The sequence below is a fragment of the Ziziphus jujuba genome, chromosome 5 (assembly GCF_031755915.1).
Source record: "Ziziphus jujuba cultivar Dongzao chromosome 5, ASM3175591v1".
In the NCBI taxonomy this organism is placed as follows: domain Eukaryota; kingdom Viridiplantae; phylum Streptophyta; class Magnoliopsida; order Rosales; family Rhamnaceae; genus Ziziphus; species Ziziphus jujuba.
The window spans coordinates 8796815-8821558 of NC_083383.1; the positions used below are offsets into that span (position 1 = coordinate 8796815).

General features: G+C 32.9%; 3 protein-coding genes across 7 annotated transcripts; 1 reads left to right on the forward strand and 2 right to left on the reverse strand.

The window, feature by feature from the left end:
• Window positions 1–4548: 4548 nt before the first annotated feature.
• LOC107420497 (alcohol acyltransferase 9) lies at window positions 4549–7861 on the reverse strand. The gene is made up of 2 exons (XM_016029471.4): window positions 7239–7861; window positions 4549–5717 (listed from the first exon to the last, which is right to left on the reverse strand). The coding sequence occupies exons 1-2, from the start codon at window positions 7665–7667 to the stop codon at window positions 4773–4775; spliced, it is 1374 nt and encodes a 457-aa protein (XP_015884957.3). The 5' UTR covers window positions 7668–7861; the 3' UTR covers window positions 4549–4772.
• A 4229-nt stretch (window positions 7862–12090) lies between these two features.
• Window positions 12091–17122, reverse strand: LOC107420491 (AP-4 complex subunit mu). Of its 4 annotated transcripts, none has more exons than XM_016029462.4 (13): window positions 16812–17121; window positions 16138–16232; window positions 15529–15732; window positions 14975–15091; window positions 14755–14883; window positions 14419–14545; window positions 13939–14042; window positions 13733–13837; window positions 13502–13596; window positions 13326–13413; window positions 13054–13114; window positions 12897–12970; window positions 12192–12413 (listed from the first exon to the last, which is right to left on the reverse strand). In XM_016029462.4, the coding sequence occupies exons 1-13, from the start codon at window positions 16867–16869 to the stop codon at window positions 12315–12317; spliced, it is 1356 nt and encodes a 451-aa protein (XP_015884948.1). In that variant the 5' UTR covers window positions 16870–17121; the 3' UTR covers window positions 12192–12314. The 4 variants fall into 4 exon arrangements, 3 of the variants coding, with proteins under 3 accessions (XP_048332207.1, XP_015884948.1, XP_060673610.1); XR_009639103.1 differs by having other exon boundaries at window positions 12348–12413; window positions 13054–13146; window positions 16812–17122; XM_048476250.2 differs by lacking the exon at window positions 16812–17121 and having other exon boundaries at window positions 12091–12413; window positions 16104–16211.
• A 2173-nt stretch (window positions 17123–19295) lies between these two features.
• Window positions 19296–23292, forward strand: LOC107420498 (mitogen-activated protein kinase homolog NTF3). Of its 2 annotated transcripts, none has more exons than XM_016029473.4 (3): window positions 19296–20000; window positions 20386–20814; window positions 22204–23292. In XM_016029473.4, the coding sequence occupies exons 2-3, from the start codon at window positions 20392–20394 to the stop codon at window positions 22897–22899; spliced, it is 1119 nt and encodes a 372-aa protein (XP_015884959.1). In that variant the 5' UTR covers window positions 19296–20000; window positions 20386–20391; the 3' UTR covers window positions 22900–23292. The 2 variants fall into 2 exon arrangements, with proteins under 2 accessions (XP_015884959.1, XP_015884960.1); XM_016029474.4 differs by having other exon boundaries at window positions 19297–20000; window positions 20390–20814.
• Window positions 23293–24744: the final 1452 nt, after the last annotated feature.

Sequence of the window (24744 nt, forward strand, 5' to 3'; positions counted from 1 at the left end):
GTCTTTTATTCGAGAATTTCTTGATTTAATTCAATCCATCTTATAAGACAAATACTTATCGATTGATTATATTATTAATTGTTATTTGATTTAAATTTAAAATCTTAAAATCAATTATAGCAACCTTTAGCACTTACTATATTATAATTCATGATTTAATAAAGTTAAGACTTATGAACTAGAGAATTCTTGTTAATCTAAATATATATTTATATACATACATATGCATGGTATAAATCTTGCATATTATATATATATATATATATATAGCTTTGTTATGACGGTATAGCTAGGCACATTACGATTTGGTAGGAACCTACTGACATGTAATTTATGAGTCACTACCTATATTTATATATAGATGATAGCTGATGCTGTAGCTTTCTGATCCCACTAGCCAACCATGGATTTTAGTTTCATGAGGATAGTGGAGACATGTTTTTTATGCTCACACAATTCAATTTCCTTCTTAGAACAAACCAGATAGCATGTTATAAACATGGTTAACCTCCCAAAGACTTCAAAGTAAGAAAAAAAGTATCGCACGTGAAGTAACGAAAAAGAATTTTTTCAAAAAAACAAAAGGTCAAAAAATTATTATTCTGGGAAAAAGCAACCCGAAATGGTGAAACACTTTATCTGAATTTAATTGATATCTTGGGGTCTTTGTTATAAGATATATATAGATTTGTATACAGTTATACACTCGCCCTTCCTCAATGCCTCTCAAGAAGTTAAGGGAATCACAAAGGCCACCATAAAAGTGACAATCCTAAAACAGATTTTTTATTTATGGGTCGTTTTATTTTCTAAAATATATATAAATATCTTATTTCGATGAATTCTAAAATGAAAATTTGGATCTGCCAGTTTCTTATGGGTGTTACAACTAGGCCCAATGCAATCGGATGGGTCCGTAGAAGCCTAGAACGAATCCATACATTGCAATCTGATGGGTCCGTAGAAGCCTAGAAAGAAACATTTATTGGTTCTTGAAAAGTTAACTTGTCATCCAAGAAAACGAAAACAAAGAGTAGCAACAAGTTCTTCAAAGTTTCATATAATCAGCAGCACCGATTTATAAAATGGGAATGAAAAGGGAATAATAAAATACCTGGTTTTCAAGAGAATTTTGCTGATGCTCCAGTTTGGCATCTCAGAAATCAAAAGAAAATTGAAGAAAATTGGAAAACTGGAGAAACGAGGAAGTATAAAGACCGTTGGAATACCAAAAGCTTCATCTAGGTTTTCCTAGCTGGACAATTATAAACAAACAAAACGGAAAGAGGAAAACAGTAGAAAAACACTGAGGCGAGGGAACAAATGGCGGTTGTATTTCCTGCCTTCCACTTGGGAATTTTTGACGCGTTAAATTCTGAATCGCCGCGAGTTTTTTTTAACCATCAACTTGTTTTGTGGGCCTCACTGGTATTAGCTCAAAGCCCAGCCCACTATTTCATCCAGAATACCCTCCTCGCCCATCTTGGGTTTGGATTTGTTTTCCATTATTGTCTATATTATTTTTAATAAACTATTGTTTTCTATATTAATTGTGAATGAAAGTAACCCGAACAACACTTGTGATCAATGGAAACCATTTTGAACATGTCTAAGAGGAACAGAGTTATGAGTAACTCCTGTTGTATTCATTTTGACTTCTGTGATTTAAAACCTAAGTTCATGCTAAGGTCCATTTAGGATCAAATAAGGGATTTTTTATTATTATTATTATTATTTTAATATCCAAATTCAACCTGTGCGGTTTGAGATTGGGCTCTTTAGTGGAATTTTTAGTCAGAGGCAATAGGGCCTGGGCTGACCTGACGTGGTCCACCCTTTGGAAAAGCAGCAAAATGATAAAAAAAAAAAAACAAAAAATATGAGTGGTGGAAAAAGATACAAAACGAACAAAATGATTTTTTTTTTTTTTTCCCGACAATGGGCCATTAATGTAAGAAATCATAAATGAGACAACGGGTGAATCATTAAATATCGTAGGAGTTTGATGAGACATGTCAGAATCACCATTTAATAGGCCTATCATTCATAAGTTCCTGGAGGACCAAGCAAACGTAGTCCAACAATACCACTGCCGCCTCAACAAAGCCTAATCACTCACTCACGGGCTAACCTTTCACTGTCACCTTCATAATTTCCATGATATCTTCTGCATGTGAGCCATTGGACTCCCTATTATTAAACATTCCTTGGTGTCTCAAAAGTGATCCAAATCACAATCTATCTCCTACATTTCCTACACTATCAGAGAAAATCTATTTCCTAAATCACTCGCGGTTCTCTCATAATTGGTCTGTGTATAGATCTATATCATCTTTTAGACATATAGAAGAAGTAGGAGTTGGATTCAAATGGGAAAAGTGCAAATCCTACCCAGAGTCGACAGAATCAAATTGAGACAATTGTTTAAATCTAAAATTCTCATTGCGAGAATATTAAATTAAATATAAACAAAAAAAAGAAAAAAGTAAACCAGATTGATGGCACACAAAGTAAAATGACAATGAGTAGCAGTAGATGAAAGAAAGATATCGTTTTAAAGTGTGTGTGTGTGTGGACCAACACAATGTCACGTTTGGATCCTAGATTTGTTGAGATGACACAGCCAACTTTTACCTTTCATGTGGGTCTATAAAAGTGGTCTACTAGTTTCGCATAGTGGCCTAGTGGCCTTAATATTATTGCTGTCAATATTGTTTATTACTATTATTGTTATTATTATTATCCATAAGCCAATTGAGCAAATTATTTTATTATGCAAATAACTTAGCAACAGTCATATTGGAACATCAAAGACAGTCCACTACAAATATATAATTATATATATATATATATATATATATAAGGAGTAAGGACACCTTCCCTTCGGAAATGACATTTCCACTCAGCATAATTCTGTAGGCCCTGTGAAGGATTTTAAAATTTAGATAGAGACAATTCTCAAATGCTTTACACATCTCACTTTTATTTATTTATTTATTTTTTTTGTTTTGCTTTCAGTTGCATCCAAATCTTAGCAAGTGTGACTACAAAAAGAAACCATATATTTACATATTTACCAAAAGGAAAAAAAAAAGTACGGAAATAGCAACAAAGATAATAAAATAGAAATGAAATGCATTTTTCGTAAAATAATTATTTAATGCTGGCATGCTTGAAATTGATGTATTGTGTCATTTTGTTTTTTTTCTTTTTTTTCTTTTTTTTTTAAATAAAAATCTCATGCTGTTTTAGTTGTATATATAAGAGTATGAGCACTCAAAAGGAAGGAGAAAAAAGATGAGCAGTCGTACCACCATCATTTACTTGGTGAATAAAATAAAGGCAAACACAATTTGATTGCCACTTATGTGATTTCTGACCAATAGGATTAGAAAATTTAAGTACAATATTAATATTCTATACATTTATTTATAAGTGGAACCTGCATTATTTTTTAAAGGAAAAAAGGTTAATTTGATATCATTTTCAATTTCCCATGTGGGAAAGAGATAAGAAGCAACCTTTTTAATCTCTTAAAGCGATAGAAGTTTCTAAGTGAGATTGGAATCACTTATGAGCAACACACTTATATATATGTTTTCTGTCTACTAATTATTGAAACTTAAAGCTGTAGAAGAAGTTTATTTAATGGGAGATCAATGTCTTAGGAAAGTAATTATCTCTTACTGTTATAAGAAATGCAAAGAAGTATGAATTTGAAAGTGAATCCACCAAAAATATAGTGAAAATTATGTAAAAGTGCACCATTTTCCATCTCCGGCCCTTTGAAAGTCTACTTAGGAGGGTCGCTTTCGTTAATTAATTTTGAATAGAAAAATTATGAAAGAGAGGCATATCAGCATTTTTGGATGTTTTTGGATACTTCTTCTCACCCTATTAATATACCTATGCATGCTCTTTTTTTTGTTTTTTTTGTTTTTTTACTATATTTCTCCAGTTCTCTCTATGCTACTTTTATTTGTTGGTCAACTAAATTAGTTATATATTGGCGACTGTTAATTGTATTATTAGCCCCTAGATTACACTGAGAATCTGTGAGAGCTTATTTCCAGGCACAGTACATAAATGCTAGGATTGATGAAGGGAATGTATTGGAGGAGAGAGACACACAATTATTGGTCAAGCTATGTACAGCTAATTTTTCTCTTGAATTTGTTATGATAATGACCTTCTTGTATCTTATAATAATTAGAATTTTGTCAATATACTTACATATTTTTTTCTCCACTTTTTGGTATACTTTTCTTGGCGACAATTAATAAAAAATGTATTTGCCGCCTAAAAAGGAAACATTGAAGTAAAATTAATCATCACTGTAAAATATAAAAAAATAAAAAGAAAGTAAAATTAACCATCAAATAACGACCTCTAAAGAATTAGATTTAACATGCAGCATAAGGTATATATTTATACATATATATATATACAGATGAACAATTTTCACTTCTGAAAAAGCTTTACAAATCTATCGACCAAGAAAAGAAATCGAGTTTGAAAGTTAATTGAGTAGAAAAAGCTTTTATAAATCAAACTTTATACTTGCATGCATATAACAAACTACATTAAGGATTTGTGATTCATATTAACGACATTTATATATATATATATATATATATACTTGATGGATAGAAAACTTAAATTACATTATGTTTTTTCTTAGAAAGAAAAAGGAAAATTACATTAAGTTGCTCCCATCACCATGCTTATTATACAAAGAGCGAGTTCCTTTTTTTTCTTTTTCTTTTTTTAATTCAAATAAATCCGTTATTAGCCTCTTCATATAACCCGTTACTGTCTCCATTATTATTTTCTTGTTTATCCAAAAAATCCTTCATATAGTATTCGAATTTCTCAACCATGCTCTCCGGCACCGAAAGAAGAACTCTGACGGCGTCAAAGTCGCCGCAAACAGGTAAAAACAAGCAGTAAATATCACTTGTTAATGGGCCCATATGATGAGGCTTGCCATGTCCGAAATCCAAATCCTCCAAACCCAATTTAGCCCACTGGGAAATTACCAAACTCGTGGACAGATCCGTTTTTACCGTTTTGTCCTCCAACAAATCAATCATTGACCTCACACAATCTTCATTGACAGAGGACTTGGCCTGCTGAACCAGCATCACGCCGCGGTGCAAGTTAGCGGTGACCAAGTCCTTCACGGTGGTCTGAGCACAGGCGAGAACGAATCCATTCCCATAATACCCCTGGGGCAATTGTGGGGTCAACTTCTTTCGGACGTTGACAGAGAAAAGGAGTTTCACATTGAGGGAGGGGGGTATATCTAGTGATCTAACCCAGGAGCGCCACGTGTGAGCTGCCAAGACTTCAAATGTAGTGCACTTTAGCGATGGTACGCACTGCCGCTTGAGGTGAAGGATGTGAGCTGGGGTGAAGGTTAAGGATGTAGGCACGAGCGGCTGAGATTGTAGGAATTTCAAGATGTCCATCACGTGGATGTTACTGTTGTCCTTGGTGGCAGTTTTGGTAAATTGAGGATGAGGAAAGGTTATTTGCGGGGGATTTCGGGGTTTCAACACGTGGCGAGTATGGACGGGTGAGATTGGTAGATCAAGATTTGGTTTGGTGAGCATGTGGGCCCAGGCATGTAGAAACTGTGACGTACCTATTCCATCGCATATGCAGTGATTAATCGCGGTGCAGAGGATCATGGCTCCACAGCGAAGATACGTCACCTATAAAAATGGTTAAAAAAATAAAAATAAAAATCATTGGAGTTCGGGAGGGTAAAATAAAGTGACAGGTCATATTGGTCCATTAAATATATATGTGTATGTATAATATGACCATTAAATGTATATGTGTGTGTACATATATATGTATATGTTTACTGAAAAAAAATAAAATAAAATAAAAGGGTACTCCGTCCGAGTGTAAAGGACCAACCGACCGACCCAAAGCTCAACACCAACCCGGGTCGTGAAAGTAACGTAAGAGAGAAGAGTAAGCAATGAGATAGAAAGAGTGGGGTCGGTCTAACTTTTATTTTTTTGGACATTATCCTGAAAGTAACACGTAGACGGTGCAAATATAGAACACGTCACCATAACCAAACCCATTTAGGCAATAACCGTAACCCCTCATTTTATTACCATAACCCCTCCTTTAATTATAGGCCTTTTTTATACAGACCCTTTAAACGTAAGCTAATTAAGAAAAAAAATAATCAGATATAACCCAAAAGTTGAAAAAGGCAAAAAGGAAATTTTCAGCTAGTTAGATTGAAGCAGATTGGTTTGCCTAATCACTAAAATGTTCGATTGATTAAGAATTTGAAAAAAAAATTGTATCTTAGTGGGGGTGGTGTGGTGGTTCCACTTTACACAAAAGAGCACAGGTAATTTGAACTGTTTGTGTTAAGAAATTAATAAACGCTGGTGATGTACATATATATATATATGCATATATATATATATATATATTTGCAGAGAAGCTGAAAAGACCTAATTAATCTCGATGGGCTGGTGTGGGACAGTGAAGGTGTGGCAGACCAAGGAAAGCAAAGAAGGTAAAAAATACTGACCACACAAAACGACTCGTCGTGGTTTGTTTAGGGTTGTTGAGGGGGCTCGTAGAGAGAGTAACAATAATAATAATAATAATATAAGATAAGCCAATTATATTTTTTTTGCCTCTCTCTGCAACTAAAATCTGATTGTCTCAGCAACATCACTTCCTGGAATATATGACAGAAAGAGAAAGTTCATACAATAGCTTTGGAACTATAATATTTATCTATAATTGGCAACGTTATAGGATATTATAAATATTATATACTTATATATATTGCGATCTAATAATAAATAAGCTAACTCAGAATTATGCTAATTTTTCCTTTTTTGCATCCGTTCATTTAATTAACCACGGAACAAAACTAAGCTTCCTTAATTTCTTACATATATATATATATATATATATATATATATATTTATATATAGAGTAACAGAAATATTAATGTTACCGGATGAAGATTAAAGAAAGCTCAAATAAACTACTAAATGTGGTTTTAGTCTTTTGAGAAAGAAATTACAAAGAACAAAAGGAACATATAGGTAAAAAAGAAAAAAAGAAAGTAAAAATAAAAAAATAAAAAAATAAATTCCAAAGAAAGAGAAAGAAAAAGAAGAAGAAGATCATAGAGAGAAAGAAAAAGAAGAAGAAGATCATAGACTTGAATTAATTTAATCTTTCTTTACCTGAACAACGAGAGGAGGAACATCCAAGAAAGTGAGAGCTTCGACCCTATACAAGAGTTTCCTCCAAGACCTGTTTGGTTTGCCAGAAAGCTCGAGAAACTCTTGGGCAGTGATATCCATGAATGCTTCAGCGAAAACAGCACCTTCCCCGTTACAATCAACCTCAATCTTCTGATCATCTTCAGCACTGGGTCTCAACCTCCCAGCCAATGGGTAATATTCAACAAGAAGCTTGGAGAGAGAATATCTGAAGCAATCTGAGCTCACAGAGTGTTGGAAAAGGTAGAGATATTTGATGGAGAATCTGAGGAACTTTTGGTCATCAAGGTTTGAGAGGTAGAGGGAATGCTTTGGGGTTTGGATGCTTGGGCAGATTAATGAAGGTTGAGTTGGATAGAAACAATCCGGGAGTTCTTCAGATTTTAACATCTTTGTAATCTTTTTTTTTTTTTTTCCTTTTTCTTTTCTTGGGTATAATTTCTTCTTCTTCTTCTTCGTAGTACTTTGTTTATAGTGGTGTTGAAGAGGGGGGGAAGAGAGAAAGAGAGAGAGAGAGAGAGAGAGAGAGAGAGAGAGAGAGAGGAAGAGGAAGAGAAATTGATTCAAAGACAAGGCACCAAAGAGAGAGATGGAGCTAAGTAGAGAGTAGGGGAAAAAAATAAAATTAAAAAAAAAAAAAAGAAAAAAAAGAAAAACAATATCTACGGTTGGATATGATGATGGTACGATGAGATTCCTTTACAAGAGTGATGCTAAGAAGAGGGCGTCTGCATGTTGCTAACTATATGACCTCCTTAAGTCCTAAGATCTACCTTTCTAAATTAGCACACTTGCCACAAAATACAAATAAATATAGGTCCTAAAAAGTACCTCTTGTTTTGCTTTTTAGCAATATTTTAAGCAAATAGAACATTGGGCTTGATGAATAGGATTAGAAGGTATAAATTAAATACTGCTAATTACATTCATATAATTAATAGATCCATAAGTGCCATTAAAAGAAACTTCATTACCTATGCGCTAATAGTTAGTAAGGAATTTGAAATCTAACCCTTTTTTTTTTTTTTTCGAGAATGATTTTGAATTGGAAACATTCTCTTTAAAATATATATATATATATATATATAAAGAAAATCAATTTTGCAATAAGATAATATACCTTTTAATTTGTTTATAGAATATTACTTATTTACGTTTGAAAAGTCTCATAATTGCAGGAAAATTTGCAACCCCACTTTGCCAGTTATTTCAACCAATTGTAAATCGTAACTTGTTCTTGCATGATATTGTTCGTATTGTTCTTCCATGATATTGTTTGTAATTGTAGGTAACCCATCAAACTTTTGAATAAATATCCCCAAAACATGATGCATATATGTACATTAAACAAATTAATGTGAAACTGCATATCAACTTAAACTCGGACTTAATGCATACATTTAACTACCTGATTTGAAACAGGACTATAATGTTTGATATATGAGAAGAGAAAATAAGAAAAATTTACTTTTTCACTTATTATTATCTCTACTTTTTAATCCAAAGATTTTTTTTCCATTTTTTTTTTATTTTTCCTTTTGGCTGGTTGGAGTTCAAACGGACATAGAATAGATTGGCCTGTAATTTTACGTAGTTTTTTTAAAAAGAAAACAAGATAATTACATGGTTTTTATATATCCTACAGTCTGAACTAATATTCTTTTGTTAGAAATGATGTCACGTCAACAGCTGCGTAGTCTATTCATTTATTCATTTTGACGACTTGATATTAATTACACAAAATTTGATAGACTATGCCAATCAGTATCTGGAACACCAAAGAACCAAGACTTTTGTATTATAATTAATTATTTTGCTACCATCAAATAAAAAATTATAAATGTTTATATATCTATATCGGTAACAATAAAAGTCATGTATATATAAAGATGTCTAGGAAGAATTTTGCCTTGTACAAAGAACATAATTAAAAAAAATACCTTAATTTTCAGGGAGACATCCATCAGACAGCGACATTTTCATATTTCTACTTTTGCAATTTAAAAAAAATAAAAAAAAATACAGAAAATATCTGTTTTATTTTTTATTGCAAGTATATATTTATAATATATATGTATAATAAAAATATCAGAGGTGGGATTTTAATTATATGATAGGACATGAATGTGTCGAGGTGCTATATATATGGTTCTGTTTTGTTCTTACCAAACAACAGTTTTGGTGAGAACAAAAAACGAAAAAAAAAAACATTTTTGTCCTTCGACTGCTCACCAACCTTAAATAGCACACTATCTACCAAAAAAAAAAAAAAAAAAAAAAACTTAACTAGCACACACACGTTCTGTTTGGCATCGTCTTCCACTGATGTATAGCACTAATACTTTTTCCACTACAAGCTCTTTAGCCTTCATTCCTTGATGCGTCGCAAACTCAGCAGACCCAAAATTATCCATTTGGTTCCCAAAAATAACCAAGAAAATGTCACAAACTAATATATCCGTATATACCAAGTATTTTCCCTTCTTCTTTTAGTTTCTGACTGGTCCTATGTAAAATTGAAACCAATTTGGTATTACAAGCATATATATAAATATACATATATATATATATATATATCGAGAGAGAGAGAGAGAGATATACTGAAATAATAGCTCAAATCTTTGTCTCTATCTCAGCCAAAAAAAAAAAAAAAAAAAAAGAAAGAAAGTCTTTGTCTTCAACGTGCATAAGAATGAAAAAAATCTCGTAATTATTTTTGGCCAGATTCAACTCTACATGTTGCTAAGCTCCTTCAAAATCTTTATTATTCATGTCAGCTCAACAAAGCATCAGATACTTTTTCTTTTTGATGGCTCACAGTAAATTAAACAGATACTGAAAAATCTCAGCGTATCAATATTTTCTTATATCTCAACTAACTTCATTAAAATGCATTCCTTTTTTGGTGAATCTGATTAAAATGCGTGTAGTCAAACAAAATATTCACAATTAATATTGTCATCTTATCGCTAATATTTTCTCAAGGACATTATAATAATAAAATCTCCCAGTTTGTGCACAACCAAGCATGAAAAATGAAAGGTACAATTACCAAAAAAAAGAAAAGAAAAAAGCATGAAAAATGTAGATATATATTGCATTTAACCTCAGCCTCTCGTTAGATAGAAAGGAAAACAAAATGATTTTCAGGTGTTTGTAGGTTGGGGAACTCCATCATCAATGCCAGAGTGTCAATCTGATTGACATGCTGTTATGTGTCTTTCAGGGTCAGTTTTTATTTTTATTTATTTATTTATTTTTGCTTAAACAGCACAGAAAGTTCTTAAAACGTTTGAGCGTGAATAATTTTGCCCCAGGTGAGAATAAAAAAAGTACACTAACACAGATTTCTTAGCCAAAAGGAAAAGTACACTTAAACTCAATTTTTCGTAAACAAAGGAAAAGCAAGATCTTGATAAGCGATGATGATGCAAAAGATACCGTCAGTTGGAAAAAAAATAAAAAATAAAAAGAAAAAAAATTAAATAAAGAGGGGTAGTCGCTGAGCAATAAAGCGACTAACTTTATAATATAATTTTTTTTCGTACGTAAAACTGTACTTGTTGAACCGACCAAGGCTCGCGCACTGAAAATATTAGTTTTTACCCTCTTCTTTTTTCTTTTTGGGTAAATATTTTTATCCTCTTCTTCTTTTTCGGTTTTATTTTTTATTTTTATTTTTTCTATTGTTGGTTCGCAGAAAATTTGTTTTTGTTTTCTGTAACTATTTTTTTTTTCTGCTTTGCTGTTTCTTATATTATATTAATAGCTCCCTAAAAATGACTAAAGCTGATGAAACAGGTAATTTAATTGGTTGAACGTTTTTATTTATATTCATAAAAATATAAGTTCCAACTATGTTTACATCAGATAATTTGTTTAAAAAAAAAAAAACGAAAAAAAAAACTAAAGCTTGTATTAGGCAATTTGTAAAGGTTCCGACCACATGTCAAATCATCTGTTCTTCCGGCGAGATACAATGCATGAATTACTCTAAAAAAACTCGCAATCATGAAGCATTGAATTCGAATTCAAGTTGGCACCGCAAAATTCCGAGAACCAGTGAACATTATAAAAATAAATAAAGCTGGTTAAAAGAAAGATAAAATATTGTAGTTCTTTTTGCATTTCAAACTAGATGGGGCATCTTTAAGCTTGATTAAAAATATCATGTTTCATATACTTTGGTCGGCTGCTACATTGAATTGGAATTCATTCCCTACTACGACTTTGTGGTAAATAAAACTAAAGTATCAATCACCTTTATGCTACGCAAATACATACTCCAGCATTATTCTACCAAATAAAATCTAAAGCTGTCGCTGATTTCTCCATTTTTCTATAATTTCTTTTTTTGTGACTGAAATGATTAGACTTGATTCCTAATGTCGAAACCAATTAGTCAAAATAAATCTATATAATATAGTCATCATTAATAAAAGGTAAACGAGCTTTGACAGAAAATAAAAGCAATGGAACTAGCATCGAATTCCTAAAGCAATTCTAGGTAAAAATTTTACATTGAGACGAGATAATCCTGAATTTGAAATATGAATGCTTGGGTATCTAGCCTAGATTAGTGGTATATCTCAATGGTATCTGATTAATTTCTTCCGGCTTAGCCTTTTGGAATCTACAATTTCTTAAGAAAATATATTTATAATGGACTATTCCGAGGATAACCGAATGATTAGACCATCCGACTTTCTTTTCATTAACTTTATTTAGGGATAAAACAGAATCCAGTTCCCCCTCAAACCCATCTAGAGACTTGGCGGGCATATATGCCCCAAACGCAAGACTTTCTCTACAATTGAAAGATAATGCACAGTTGGAGTTCCGGTGTTATATTTAGACATTTTCGAGTTCTCTACCATTAGACAGAGGGCTACCTTAATAACAATCAGCCAAATATACAGAAGAAATATCAAATTCAATTATAAAAAGAGCATAAAGCATTCACTTCTGGAGAAATTTAGTGCTACAGAAGCTGATTAAAGCAAGAGAAGGAACGATAAAAATTGAGAATACTGAGGTTTACAACCGGGCAACATATGAATTCGCCTGTGTGACATATCTCACCCATCTGTATGGATTGTCTGTCTTCAACTTCTTCACTATCTGCAAATACTTTACCTACACCGAGAAAATGGTGAAATGGCGTCTTAAGAATTAATTGAGAGATAATAATAATAATAATAAGGTAAAAACTATAGATAGAAACGCTTAAATTTTGTTTTGTCGTTCCGTAACACAATAGTGGGCTTAATTTCCCCTGAACCACAATCAACTTAAGTGACTAGATTGCTTGCTTTGCATTTAAAATATAGCTCGTTCATCTGGACTCTAGTCCCATTTTATCATGTAGCCTAGTAAAATACAGATGTTTCCAAATGATTGTAACAATGGTGAAGGGTCTTAAGCCATGAAATAAAACCAGCTGGTATGACAAGGTACATGACACTGCACACACTAAATACACTATGATTTCAACCATTACTGTCTACAGATCTTGTGCATTCTAACACTGGATCCTTGAAAACATTAGAAATCATAATCAGTAATTTATCATATAGCTTCACATCATCATCACCTTAAAGGGCACAAACAACATCTCACCTGAAGCCTTGAAGCATTATACATTGGGATTGTAAATGTCATGCTAACAGGTCCAGCTTCCTTGGTAATATTTGCTACATTTAGAAATCAATCATTAACTACATCTCTTTAAAGTATTAAAATATGAAAGTACAATAAAAAGAAATTAATTAATTACCATGTGATTGTTGTGAAAATGTCAGTTTTGCTCGTAGTGTATGCTCCGATCCACCAACAATCTACAATGCAACACCATTACTGATTCCAGCGACTGAAACAATCTCATATGACTATATCTAAGAGTGGAACTTTGACCTCCAATGCAAAACAATCTCATATGACTATATCTAAGAGTGGAACTTTGACCTCCAATGCAAGGAATAAGAATAGACCCCAAGAAAAGGTGAATAACAATACAAAAAGTTAAAGAAACAAAGTAGGAATTCTTGCCTTCTTTAAACCCCATTCAAGTCTTTTGTTTGCTTCCTTATAATCAGTTGTGTTTCCGACTGCTCCAGGTTCCAGCTCAAAACTAACCCTGAAATGTTTCCGAGAAAGATGACATACTCATTGCTGGCTGCAGAAAACCAAATGGCTAAGGAATGCAAATCCACCATTTGAATTACCTAGTTGTATATGTTGGCAGTGGCATCTGTACAAGAATTGTATTTGCAATGACGCTTGAGGCAAACTCAGCAAACACTTTAATTATAACTTCAGCCTATAAGAATACAGCATATCTTTTAAGGTGGAAGAACGAAGAATAATTATAACTTCAGCCTGTAATAATATAGCATATATTTTAAGGTGGAATAACTAAGAAGCAACAACTTTATTAGAAAAGAAGATTTACTCACCTTAAGGGGTCCTGCTTCTTCAATCAGCGCATTAATACGGAAAGGAGGCTTAAATTCCTGAGTCATGCGGTAATTCATAACAGGGAACTCGCCATCTGGTGGTATCTGAGAAAATAGCAACATATTAACCTTAAGACTGAGAATGAAATAGGTAATGATCCCTTAAAAGTATTAAATGCCTCCAATGATATCCAACTTGTACTCACCAGTGTAAGCGTTCTGTCAATATCAAAACTATCTAGATGAACAGATTCATGGAAATTACAATCATCTAGAACAACCGGCCCTGACCCAGATGAACTATTATAGTCTGTAAGGCAAAAAGCAGATTGAATTGATAATGCAATAGAAACCTCCTCACAAAAGAATACGACTATATATCACACTCATGCTTAACAAGTAGTCTATTTCATTAAACAAAAACACAGGAAAGACATCCCTTGATAGGAAGATTGGATCCGGCAAAATGTGTCCCCCTCATTTCAAATCTTCTTTTTAGAAACAATTATAATGACAAATAGGGAAATGCAATTCTTCATTCCAGCAGGGAGCCTGAATAGCAACTAGTTGCATGTTAAAATATTAATGAATCAATTTTTTCTAGATTAAACCATCCATATTATCAATAATGTTGGCCTACCACCATAAAGAATCACAGGAATATGAAAGAGATTGCAGAGCAATACCATAGATTGACCTTCCACTTCTTCCTATGCTCAAATCGTCATTAAGAGCAAGCCGAATTTCTGGATTTCCTGTAAGATAACTCTTCATTTGGATAGTGCCATCAATTTCAGATGTAAGAATATATCCCTGTATAGGAGGATTAAAAATTTTCCTATTAGAATTCATATGGAAAGCTGTCAACTGCTCCATCACTGCCCTGGTTGTCCCATACTAAAATTTGCATGTAGTCTCCCTAGTCCTTGAACTTCTGGTTTCTTTCTCTAAAATTAATAGTTATCTGAAGTACAATGAAAGGGAAATAAATGAAATCTCACACCAAAACATTTGATACTTACACTAGAGCTGAATGTAACACTTATTTTTTCAATTATGTCCACAAAAATCTCCTCCCTTTTCCTACCCCCAGGTTCATTTGCTACAACAGATTTTGTGACAGCTGTCCCTGGCATTCTTTTGGACCCTTGCTGCAGATATATGAGTCCAAGTCAATGATACCACACAAATTAATTAATGACCACGAAATCCTCTAGTATGCAACTTATCATAAAACAATACCATGAAAATTGCAGCAGGACCAAGGGGTGGCAGACGGCCAGCATCAACCATAATTGGCTCATTGAAAATGGAAGACTTCAAAACCTCAGTTGAAGTTGTTTGAACATAACCAAAATCCTAGCATAGTGAGAACAATTAAACAGTTAAAATTCAAGCCCTAGAATTCCTGTTGCTGCAATGATGGGAATATATTTTTGAACCATCCAGATATCAAAGCTAAGCAAAAACTTCAACAAAAGTAAAGCAAAAAGAAAATTTACACCATTATATGCTGAAATGAAATTGACTCATGGAAGTTACATTGCATTTTGGTGGGTGGTTGGAGTGGGCAGACATTGTGATATATAAAGAGCATCACTTAAAATGACCTTGGAAAATGTAACCTATGCTTTTGAGGATGACCCCATTTACATGATTGGAGCAATGTATTCAACAATTCATTGCTACAAACCATCGTTCATAAGTCAGCATGATTTCTTTGATTGGTTTAGTTGGTTTGTTAATACTCACTAAGTGAACAGTCAAACAGTGTAAATATATGAAAATGTACTTACAATAACTTCATCCAGCAACTCATACACAAGCACAAAATTCTTCCGCAGTGAATCTTCATTAAGGACCCCAAGGTAATCTTTAACAACACGTGCAATCCTTTGTAAAAGTTCCAAAACAAGAGAAGGTGACACATTGACTCTTGTTGTAGCAGCAAATAACAACCCAGCAACCTTCACGTGAAAGTAGTTTACACCATCTACATTCTATTGGAAACACAGATGAGACAATAAAACTATCAGTAAAGTTTGCAGAGGTTAAGATTTTGACACATTAAAAATGCTTACTGAACTACATGTACTCCAGAAAAAGGACAAAGAAACGGTTTCTTATGCATTACAATTTTGCATTTCGAATGGGTCACCAGCATCAACGCAAGAACTTACAAGCGTAAGCCATGTAGAGGCAGGAGTTGAAAAACACAATTTTAAACATAATAACACTCCTTAAAGATAAATCTAAGAAACAAAGCCCTTGCATTAAGAAAGAGTGGAAGGCAAAAAGACCCAAAAAATAGTATCGATAATCTAAAATTGCATGAAAACGTATCTGTTGAAAAAGAAAAGAAAATACAGACATTTACTAGACTTTGCATTAATAACATGACCTACAAAGATAGGTGGTGCATCCCCTTCTCCATCTTCCTTCCAGAATTTCACTTTGCGAAAGAATATCTCGGCACTTCCCTTTTGTACCTCACCGCGATCTGCATGCATTGCGAAAAAGATAATTTCATATGGTTAAATGCACACTTGGGCACTCATAAATCGAGTTTGAGAAAACTAAAGCATGGATAGCTGAAATTTCACCCATCTTCAGCCAGAATGCAAAAGAAAAAAAATAAAAGTAGCTAATTCAAGGTCAGAATTTCCGTTCTTATTACTGATCACCAGCTCTCCTTCATTCTTCCAGTCCTTCAATTGTCCAATGTATAATTTCTCTAGGTTAAGGCTACTAAGAGAAACATAGATTAGATGATTTTGATTTTCGTCCAGCCAAGCATTGGGAATATGCATGCGTTCCTAAAACAAAAACTAATTTAACGCTCATCGATTCAAAAACAGTCATCTTTAATCTCATTTTAGCTTAGAACATCAAAATTTCACCAACCTAATTGTGCCCTATCGACGATGGTGATGACGACTAAGGTTTGGTTTCGGGAACTTAATGTCGAATTATCGGATTAGAAATATACAATTAACGAATTCATGGACGAAAAATGGAAATTAAACAGATCAAAGGAGAATATTTATGAAATCTATCGGAAATGTAGAGGAAAACTCACAGTCACGGAAGACGATATTGTCGCCTCTCTGAGAAAGCACAAAGAACTGAGAGATCATGGCTGCGGACAGTTTTTTCTGCGCCGAGCTTCCGATAGCTCCCTTTCTCTCTAAAATCTCTGGCCACCAAGTCCTTCGATTACAGTCGTTGTAGCTTTCAAGGCGGTTCAAGGCCTTCACAGTTCAACGGTTCCGTGTGGAATCCGGTTAGACTCTCCTCCTTTGTCAGGACCAAACCACCTCTTTCGCAGCCACGTCTTCAGGAGTCACGAGACATGCACCTGGCCCATAGTGTTTTTGCCTTTTTTTTTTTTTTTTTTTTTTGGGTAAAAATAAAAGAATGGAGTTATATAAACTTAACACTACTAAAAACAAAAAGAAATAAAAATAACAGCACTTACATATCAGCTGAACACTAGTTTTGCCATGTACGGAAAATATTAATCTTTAGGTTAATATAAAAAAAATGACTTTTTTATTTGTGATCTCTGTGTTAATGTTAAAAAAAATGACTTTTTATTTGTGATCTTTTCAAGAAAATGATATTTTTGTTATTTTAGTTCTTTTTTTTTTCTTTCCATGTAGACTAGATTTTTATTTTTTATTTTTTATTTATTTATTTTTTTGGGCTAATGAACCTGGGTGGAGATGGAAAGGGGGCATGGCAAATACCAGCCCAGCTGCGACATGGTTCGGCATGTAGACTAGAATTTTTCTTTTTTTTTATTCTAGATTTGGTTTCTATCCAGATCTTCCTTTTTATAAAATATGAAAGTAATGCTATATTGATGATGTTAAGCTTTGGAAATAAATGCCTCATTCCACAATTTTTATAAAAGTCCAAAAAATAAAATTGTACTTTTTGTTGAAATTCGTATTAACCATAGTCTGATCACTTTCTCTTTTTTTTTTTTTTTTTTTTTTTTGTGTGTTAAATATGATCACTTTCTCATTTGATTGCATCGTATATATATATTTCTGTTTGGGTAATTTTTTGTATTGTATATATTCTTATTGTACACGTGTATCATGTGCATTAATTATAGCTATAAATAAGAAAACATCAATGTCAATATGAATTTATAATTCATTTAATATTGTATAGTTTTTTTTCTTTTTCTTTTTCTTTTTCTTTTTCTTTTTTTTTTAATTATTGCTAACAGTATAACAACTTTTGTAGTTTGCCACAGATCGTAGCATATAAATTAAGTAGTTTTTATTAATAGATTAAAAATATAATTTTCATTATCTGTCTAAACGTGAATCATAGAACCATTTATAATAGAATGTATTATAGTTGTCTAATGTTAATGAATATCCCAAAAGGTAAATCATATTTTGCATTAAGTCGTACCAACACTTTTTTCATTCGATCTATTTGTTATAATTAATAAAAATAAAATTTTAATATATAAAATTTTATATAATAGATTTTTTTAAAAATAATTATTATTAAAAATTAATAAATATTGATTGTAAATAAAAAAATTATATTAAATGTTCAATGGAATATTATATAAGTTAAAATTGCTGTATTAAATGCTTATTAAATTTCTATATAAATTAAAAAAAATTCTAAAAAATTATAAAATTTGAATTTATTTAAAACAATTTAAAAAAAAACACTAAGACTTTTATTTTCCATATTTGTAATTATAAAATATTATGTAAAAATTATAAACCGATTAAGATAATATAATACAAGCTATGCCAAACAATATAAAGGAAAATGGTCCTTTTTTGTGAATTTTTAAATATAAAATGTATTATTTATTTATAAAACCACTTAATTAGGTGAGACATAATAAATAATTTTTATACATTTAATTATGATTTAATAGTTTGCATATTATTCAGATTTCACATTGAAAGCTAATAATCTAATACTTGCTTCCATTGTTCCACAAATCTTAAAATTGCTCACGTTGGTATGCTTCACAAAGAGAGAACCCTTTTCTTCAAATAATATATATTGGATCCTTTCCAAAAAATAAAAACCATACTCGTTCTTTAATTTATGACAAAACGAAAAGACAAATATGATAAAACAGTAGCTATCGTTCATGGCCTGAAGAAAGGTACTAAAAACTAAAGGCCCCAAAAAAAAAAAAAAAAAAAAAAAAAAAAAAAAAGGGAAAATTACCATCATCATTATTATTATTATTTTCGTGGAACAGAAATTATAGAAAGCAGAAAAAGGTGATTGGCGACGATACAGCAAATTGAAGTGGCATCAAACGCACCAGAACATTCCTCACGCGAACCAAACAAAGAATATGCCATGTCTAATCCAAAACGGTGATATTTTTCACAAACCTGCTCAATGGCTTTTGGATCGTAAAACTTCGTCGTTTTGTCCATAATTCCCGCAAACCAACACCAGTTCGGGTTGAGGAAGGCCGCCTAATATCTAATCCCTCAGATGGGTCCTACCTTGGGTTAAAAAATATCCGTTGGTAGCGTTACAAAAGCGGAATCCGAGCGTAAGATCCATGAGGCAAAAAAATAATAATAATATAATAAATATTAAATAAATTTAAGGGGAAAAAAAAATGGAAAAAGAAAAAGGAAATCCATATTATTTTGTTGCTGGCTTGCTGGTCTGATCGCGACGAGATAACGAATCTTGTTGTGCGCAGAGAGTCCTCGTTGTCCAATTCACCAATGCGAAAATCGGATTGTCCGAGCAGATCGGAAATTCGGAGCTTCAGGTGAAAGGAACACAAAAAAAAAAAAAAAAAAAAGGGGAAAAAAAAAAGAGAGGATTAATGGTTCTGGCGCGAAATTCATAGCCAGGTAGTTTTGAAACTAGGGTTTTCTGAAGATTTTTCCGAACGGGGAATATGAAAAAAATGCGAAATTGCTGAGTAGTTGCTGTCCCAAGGATACTGGACTGTGAAATTTGGGAAAAAAATTGGATGAATTATTTTGCGGGAAATTGGAGAAATCTGAGAGTTATTTGAGAATTGGCGGGTTGATTTCGGCGGAGAAATTGGTGATGAATTTGGATGTGGGATAGATAGCGATGGGATCGGATTCTTCTGAGCTAATTGGATTTGTTGAGAAAGCGATGTCGCGGGAAAATAAGAGAGAAGAAGAGTGCGTTTGTTGGCTATAAAAAGGAACTTCTTTTTTTGTTTTTTGGTTTTCAGAAGATCGGGAAACAAGCAAGTCAGTCTTTTATTCTAAAGGTAAAATTATGATTTTTTTTTTTCTGGGTTTAGAAATTATCGGATTAATTTTTTTTGTTTAGGAAAGTATGTTACATCAAAGAGTGCTCAAGTGGTGGTAAAGCAGGCGTTTTTCTTTGTTTTCCTGTTTTGTTCATAAAAGGAAAGAGAAATTATATGGAATATTATCCTTAGCTAAAAAGTAACATTCTTTATAGTTCCATTGTTCTTTAGTAAGAAATTTCCAGTTGGGTTTTGAATGTTGAGCAAAAATTTTGCCAATCTGATTTCAAAAATCGAGAAATACTATGGTTGTTGAAACTCAGAGAAATGGTAAAATTTGAATGCTTACTTATTTGATAGAATCTGATTTGTGTTTTTTATGTTTTTTCGTTTTTTTTTTAAGCAAGGGATGGCAACTCGAGTAGAGCCTCCAAATGGGATTGGATCACAAGGAAAGCATTACTATTCCATGTGGCAGACCTTGTTCGAGATTGATACTAAGTATGAGCCCATCAAGCCCATCGGTCGAGGTGCATATGGCATTGTCTGCTCTTCTATAAACAGGGAAACCAATGAGAAAGTTGCAATTAAGAAAATAAACAATGCGTTTGAGAACCGTGTGGACGCTCTGAGAACCCTGCGAGAACTCAAGCTTCTTCGTCATCTTCGACATGACAACGTGATTGCTTTGAAGGACGTAATGATGCCTATTCATAGGAAGAGTTTCAAGGATGTGTACTTGGTTTATGAACTCATGGATACAGATCTGCATCAGATTATCAAGTCTTCTCAAGCACTTAGCAATGACCACTGCCAGTATTTCCTCTTTCAGGTACATACATACATTTGCTGATCGTGTAGAAAAAGTGATTCTCCATCTTTTCTGTTTTTTTTTTTTGGGTAAAATGATTCTCTTTTTGGTAAATGATTCATGATTCTTTTTTTGGTAAATGATTCTCTATCTTACTACTGTTTTGAAAGCTGATCTAATAGAAGTCAAACTATATTAATCAGTTTTTCGTGAGGCTTGCATACGACAGATTTCAAGTCACTCCTGAGATTGGAAACAGCATTTATACCGTCATAATTTTGATAATCTCGTCCATTTTTTGAATTTTGTCAAAGTTTACTAATTTTTTCTCTCCACTTTTGAAATCATCATAGTTATCACTGCCTCTAGCACCTCAAATACATCTTACTGTACAGAGATCTATTGTTTAAATGCAAATCTATGGCATATCTCTCTCTTTCTCTCAATACAATTTTGATATTGTAAGGATGCGGTAAGATCTTATGGTAAGGACATCATCCTATTTGGTAAGCCTTGTCATCTAAGTGATGTCATCTTATTTAAATATGTTTTTGACTATTTTTAAATAAACTCTAATGTGGAAGAAACAATTTGTAATTTTCTTAGTTAGGAATTACAATGTATTCTAAACTAAAAGGGAGACGGATTTTTACCTATGCCTAGTTGAACCTAGGATATGGAGGTGTATTCTCAAGGGTTCTACATTGGACCAAGCTTATGGATACAACAACCTCGTCATTTTTGCACAGGATCCATTCGTAACTGTTATAAAGGTTAATTGTCATTTTTTAAATGTGATTTGATAATTTATTTTTCCTATGTGGCAACCAACATGGGTGATATGGTTTGCCACATTGGATATCCTTACTATAAGATTCTCATGGTGTCCTTACTACATCAAAATTCAATATATATATATATTATTTTAAAAGCTAAATGATGACATAAAAGGGAGGTGAAGAACAAGAGGACAAGTAAAAGTAAAACGTTTAAATTGTGGCGTGATAATTCCTAAATTAGTATTCTTGCTTATCATTCATTTTGATTGCAAACTAGTATTTGCATAAGTAGTATAACTATAAACTTTATCCTAAGACTGTTTTACACTTATGATAATCAAACCCTCTATACGAGATTTCTAATGACCTACTATTGATTTGTTTGCTTTATCTAATGTTAAATAATAATCTATTTTTTCTTACGTTTTTAGCTTGACTCCTTTGATGGTGTGACTCTGTTTATTAGTTTTTATAAACTAATTTCCTTTCATGGGAATTAAAATTTCTCTTGATTCTTTGGATTTTATTTTTGGAACCACGTTGGGGAATTTTGTGGTTCTAAAATCTCCATTTGTTAGTTGAACTTTGATTAAGCCTTTTTTTACTTGCACTAATCAAATTTCCCTTGCAGTTGCTTCGAGGCCTTAAGTATCTCCATTCTGCTAACATCCTCCATCGTGACTTGAAGCCCGGAAACCTTCTCATCAATGCAAACTGTGACTTAAAAATATGTGATTTTGGGCTAGCTCGTACTAGAAATGGTAAGGGCCAATTCATGACTGAGTATGTTGTCACTCGCTGGTACCGGGCACCTGAGCTCCTGCTCTGTTGTGACAACTATGGGACATCCATTGATGTGTGGTCTGTTGGATGTATCTTTGCTGAGCTGCTAGGCCGGAAACCCATCTTTCCCGGTACAGAGTGTCTCAACCAGCTCAGGTTGATAATTAACATCCTTGGCAGCCAGAGAGAGGAGGATCTTGAATTTATAGACAATCCAAAGGCAAAGAAGTACATTAAATCAATCCCATATACCCCAGGGACCCCCTTCTCGCATCTTTACCCCAATGCGCATCCTTTGGCAATTGATCTGCTGCAAAAGATGCTTGTTTTTGACCCTTCAAAGAGGATCGCCGTGAGTGATGCTCTCCAACACCCTTATATGTCCGCACTGTACGATCCTAGTTCCAACCCTCCGGCCCAGGTACCGATTGATCTTGACATAGATGAGGATTTAGGGGAAGAGATGATAAGGGAGATGATGTGGAAAGAAATGGTTCACTACCATCCTGAAGCTGCTACAGCGAATGTGGAGGTGATATCCTAACCTCTTCTTTCTAGGTTCTATGGAGAAGCTTGGAAAATGGCTCTGGTTTTTAAGTAGCTTTATTTTTATGTTAATCTTAGAGAACCCTTGTCGACTTCGTCTTTTAATCTTGAAGCAGCATGAAATGGTTAGCTTTCCTGTGACTCTGTGAAATAACCCCCCCTTTTTTTTTTGAATCTATTTGTCAATGGTAACTGAGCCTGAGCCTCTGCATGGTAATTGGTCTCTTTTTAAGTTGTATATAGGTGTGCTGTGTTTGTATGGTTATTGAGACCTGTTCTTGTTTTGTAAATTAAGAGCTGATTTATGACGACACTGTTTTATGTTGACGCAATTTTGTATGATCCAACTTCTACAATCAGCTTTTCTATGAAACTTGTTTTTTTAATTGAACTAGTATTGCGATGCTGTTATATTATATTTGCTATTTACATTAATATGAAGCTCTAATTACTAGATTTTTCTTCCCCCCCCCTCAAGATAAATGTTTCGTCCAATAATTTAATTTTTGGTGCCACAACAAAAAAAAAAAAAAAAAAAAAAAAATCCTATTTAATTAATAGACACGGTAAACATTGAATGAAGCAAGCAATGCGAAGAAACAAAAGCACCACCGCTAAGGATTCGTGACAAGTTGAGAACAAAAGAATGGAAGAGCAAGCCCAATGACAAAAAGTAATCATTGGCCATTTTCAGTGGAACAAAGCAATTGGCTGTCTGGATCTGTAGTTAATCTTGAAGCCGAACATCTAGTCAAGAAGCATTATCCAATGGGCTTTTTTTTGTAAGTGTTTTATATTAGTAAACATTACGTTGTTTATTATTATGGCTTTTTTCTGTTTGTTTCCAACTTTTTACATTACCAAACATTACGTTTAAGTTTTAATTTGGAAGAAAAATTTCAACGAAGTTAATTTGCTTGATGCTTAATCATTTTCCAAAATGAAGTTAAATGAATTGGATTTGGTTGAACCATAGAGTTAATTTGAGTTTGATTGGACTGAAATTTATAAAACTACTAATATTAGATCACCTTAATTCTTTTCCGAAATAACATTGGCTTTGAAAGCATTTGTAGTTAATGGTAAATCTACAGTTAATTTAATGTGAACATAAATAAATAAATAAAAAATTAGGTTCTGAATTTGGTCAAGTTTGGTGCTAAAAAATTTTCAATTTAATTTATCAAAAAAAAAAAAAAAAAAAACACAAATAAGTGGATAAGGAATTTGTATTTTAATCAAGATGTCAGAAGTTCACGTTCTACTTTCATTTAGATCAGCAATTGACAATTATGGATATATCTCTCAAATTGCGATAATAATGATAATATCGAGAAATTTCATTTTTTTGGGGCAAAGGGTTCATGTATGTATAATGAGGAAATAAAACAGCCGTAAGGAAATAGTGGGGTCCATTATTGATTTTGTTGTGTTATGAGTCTCTAGAAGCAAATTGGGCAGGCACATTTTGGCTTCAGGTGGCTCCACTTGCATGCACACCCTCTTCACCAAATGTTTGCTTCCAATTGCTGCTTTTCGGCTTGTCCGACCATCTTCTCCACCCCTTTTTTATGTAAGGGGGCTACTCGCGACAACCTACTTATAGGACTGTGCAAATGGCTTTTTAGGTTTGCTATATATATATATTCTTTTTTTTTTTTGGTTCAAAATTCATTTACTGGAATCAACTAAAATAATCATGTCATACATATATCTTCACATCGAACGGTGTGAACATATATTTTATATTTATATATATATGTAGATTTCTTATAATAATATTAATTTGACAAAGTGAATATATGGTTTAAATGACGGTTTTAGACTGTATATGGGAATAATT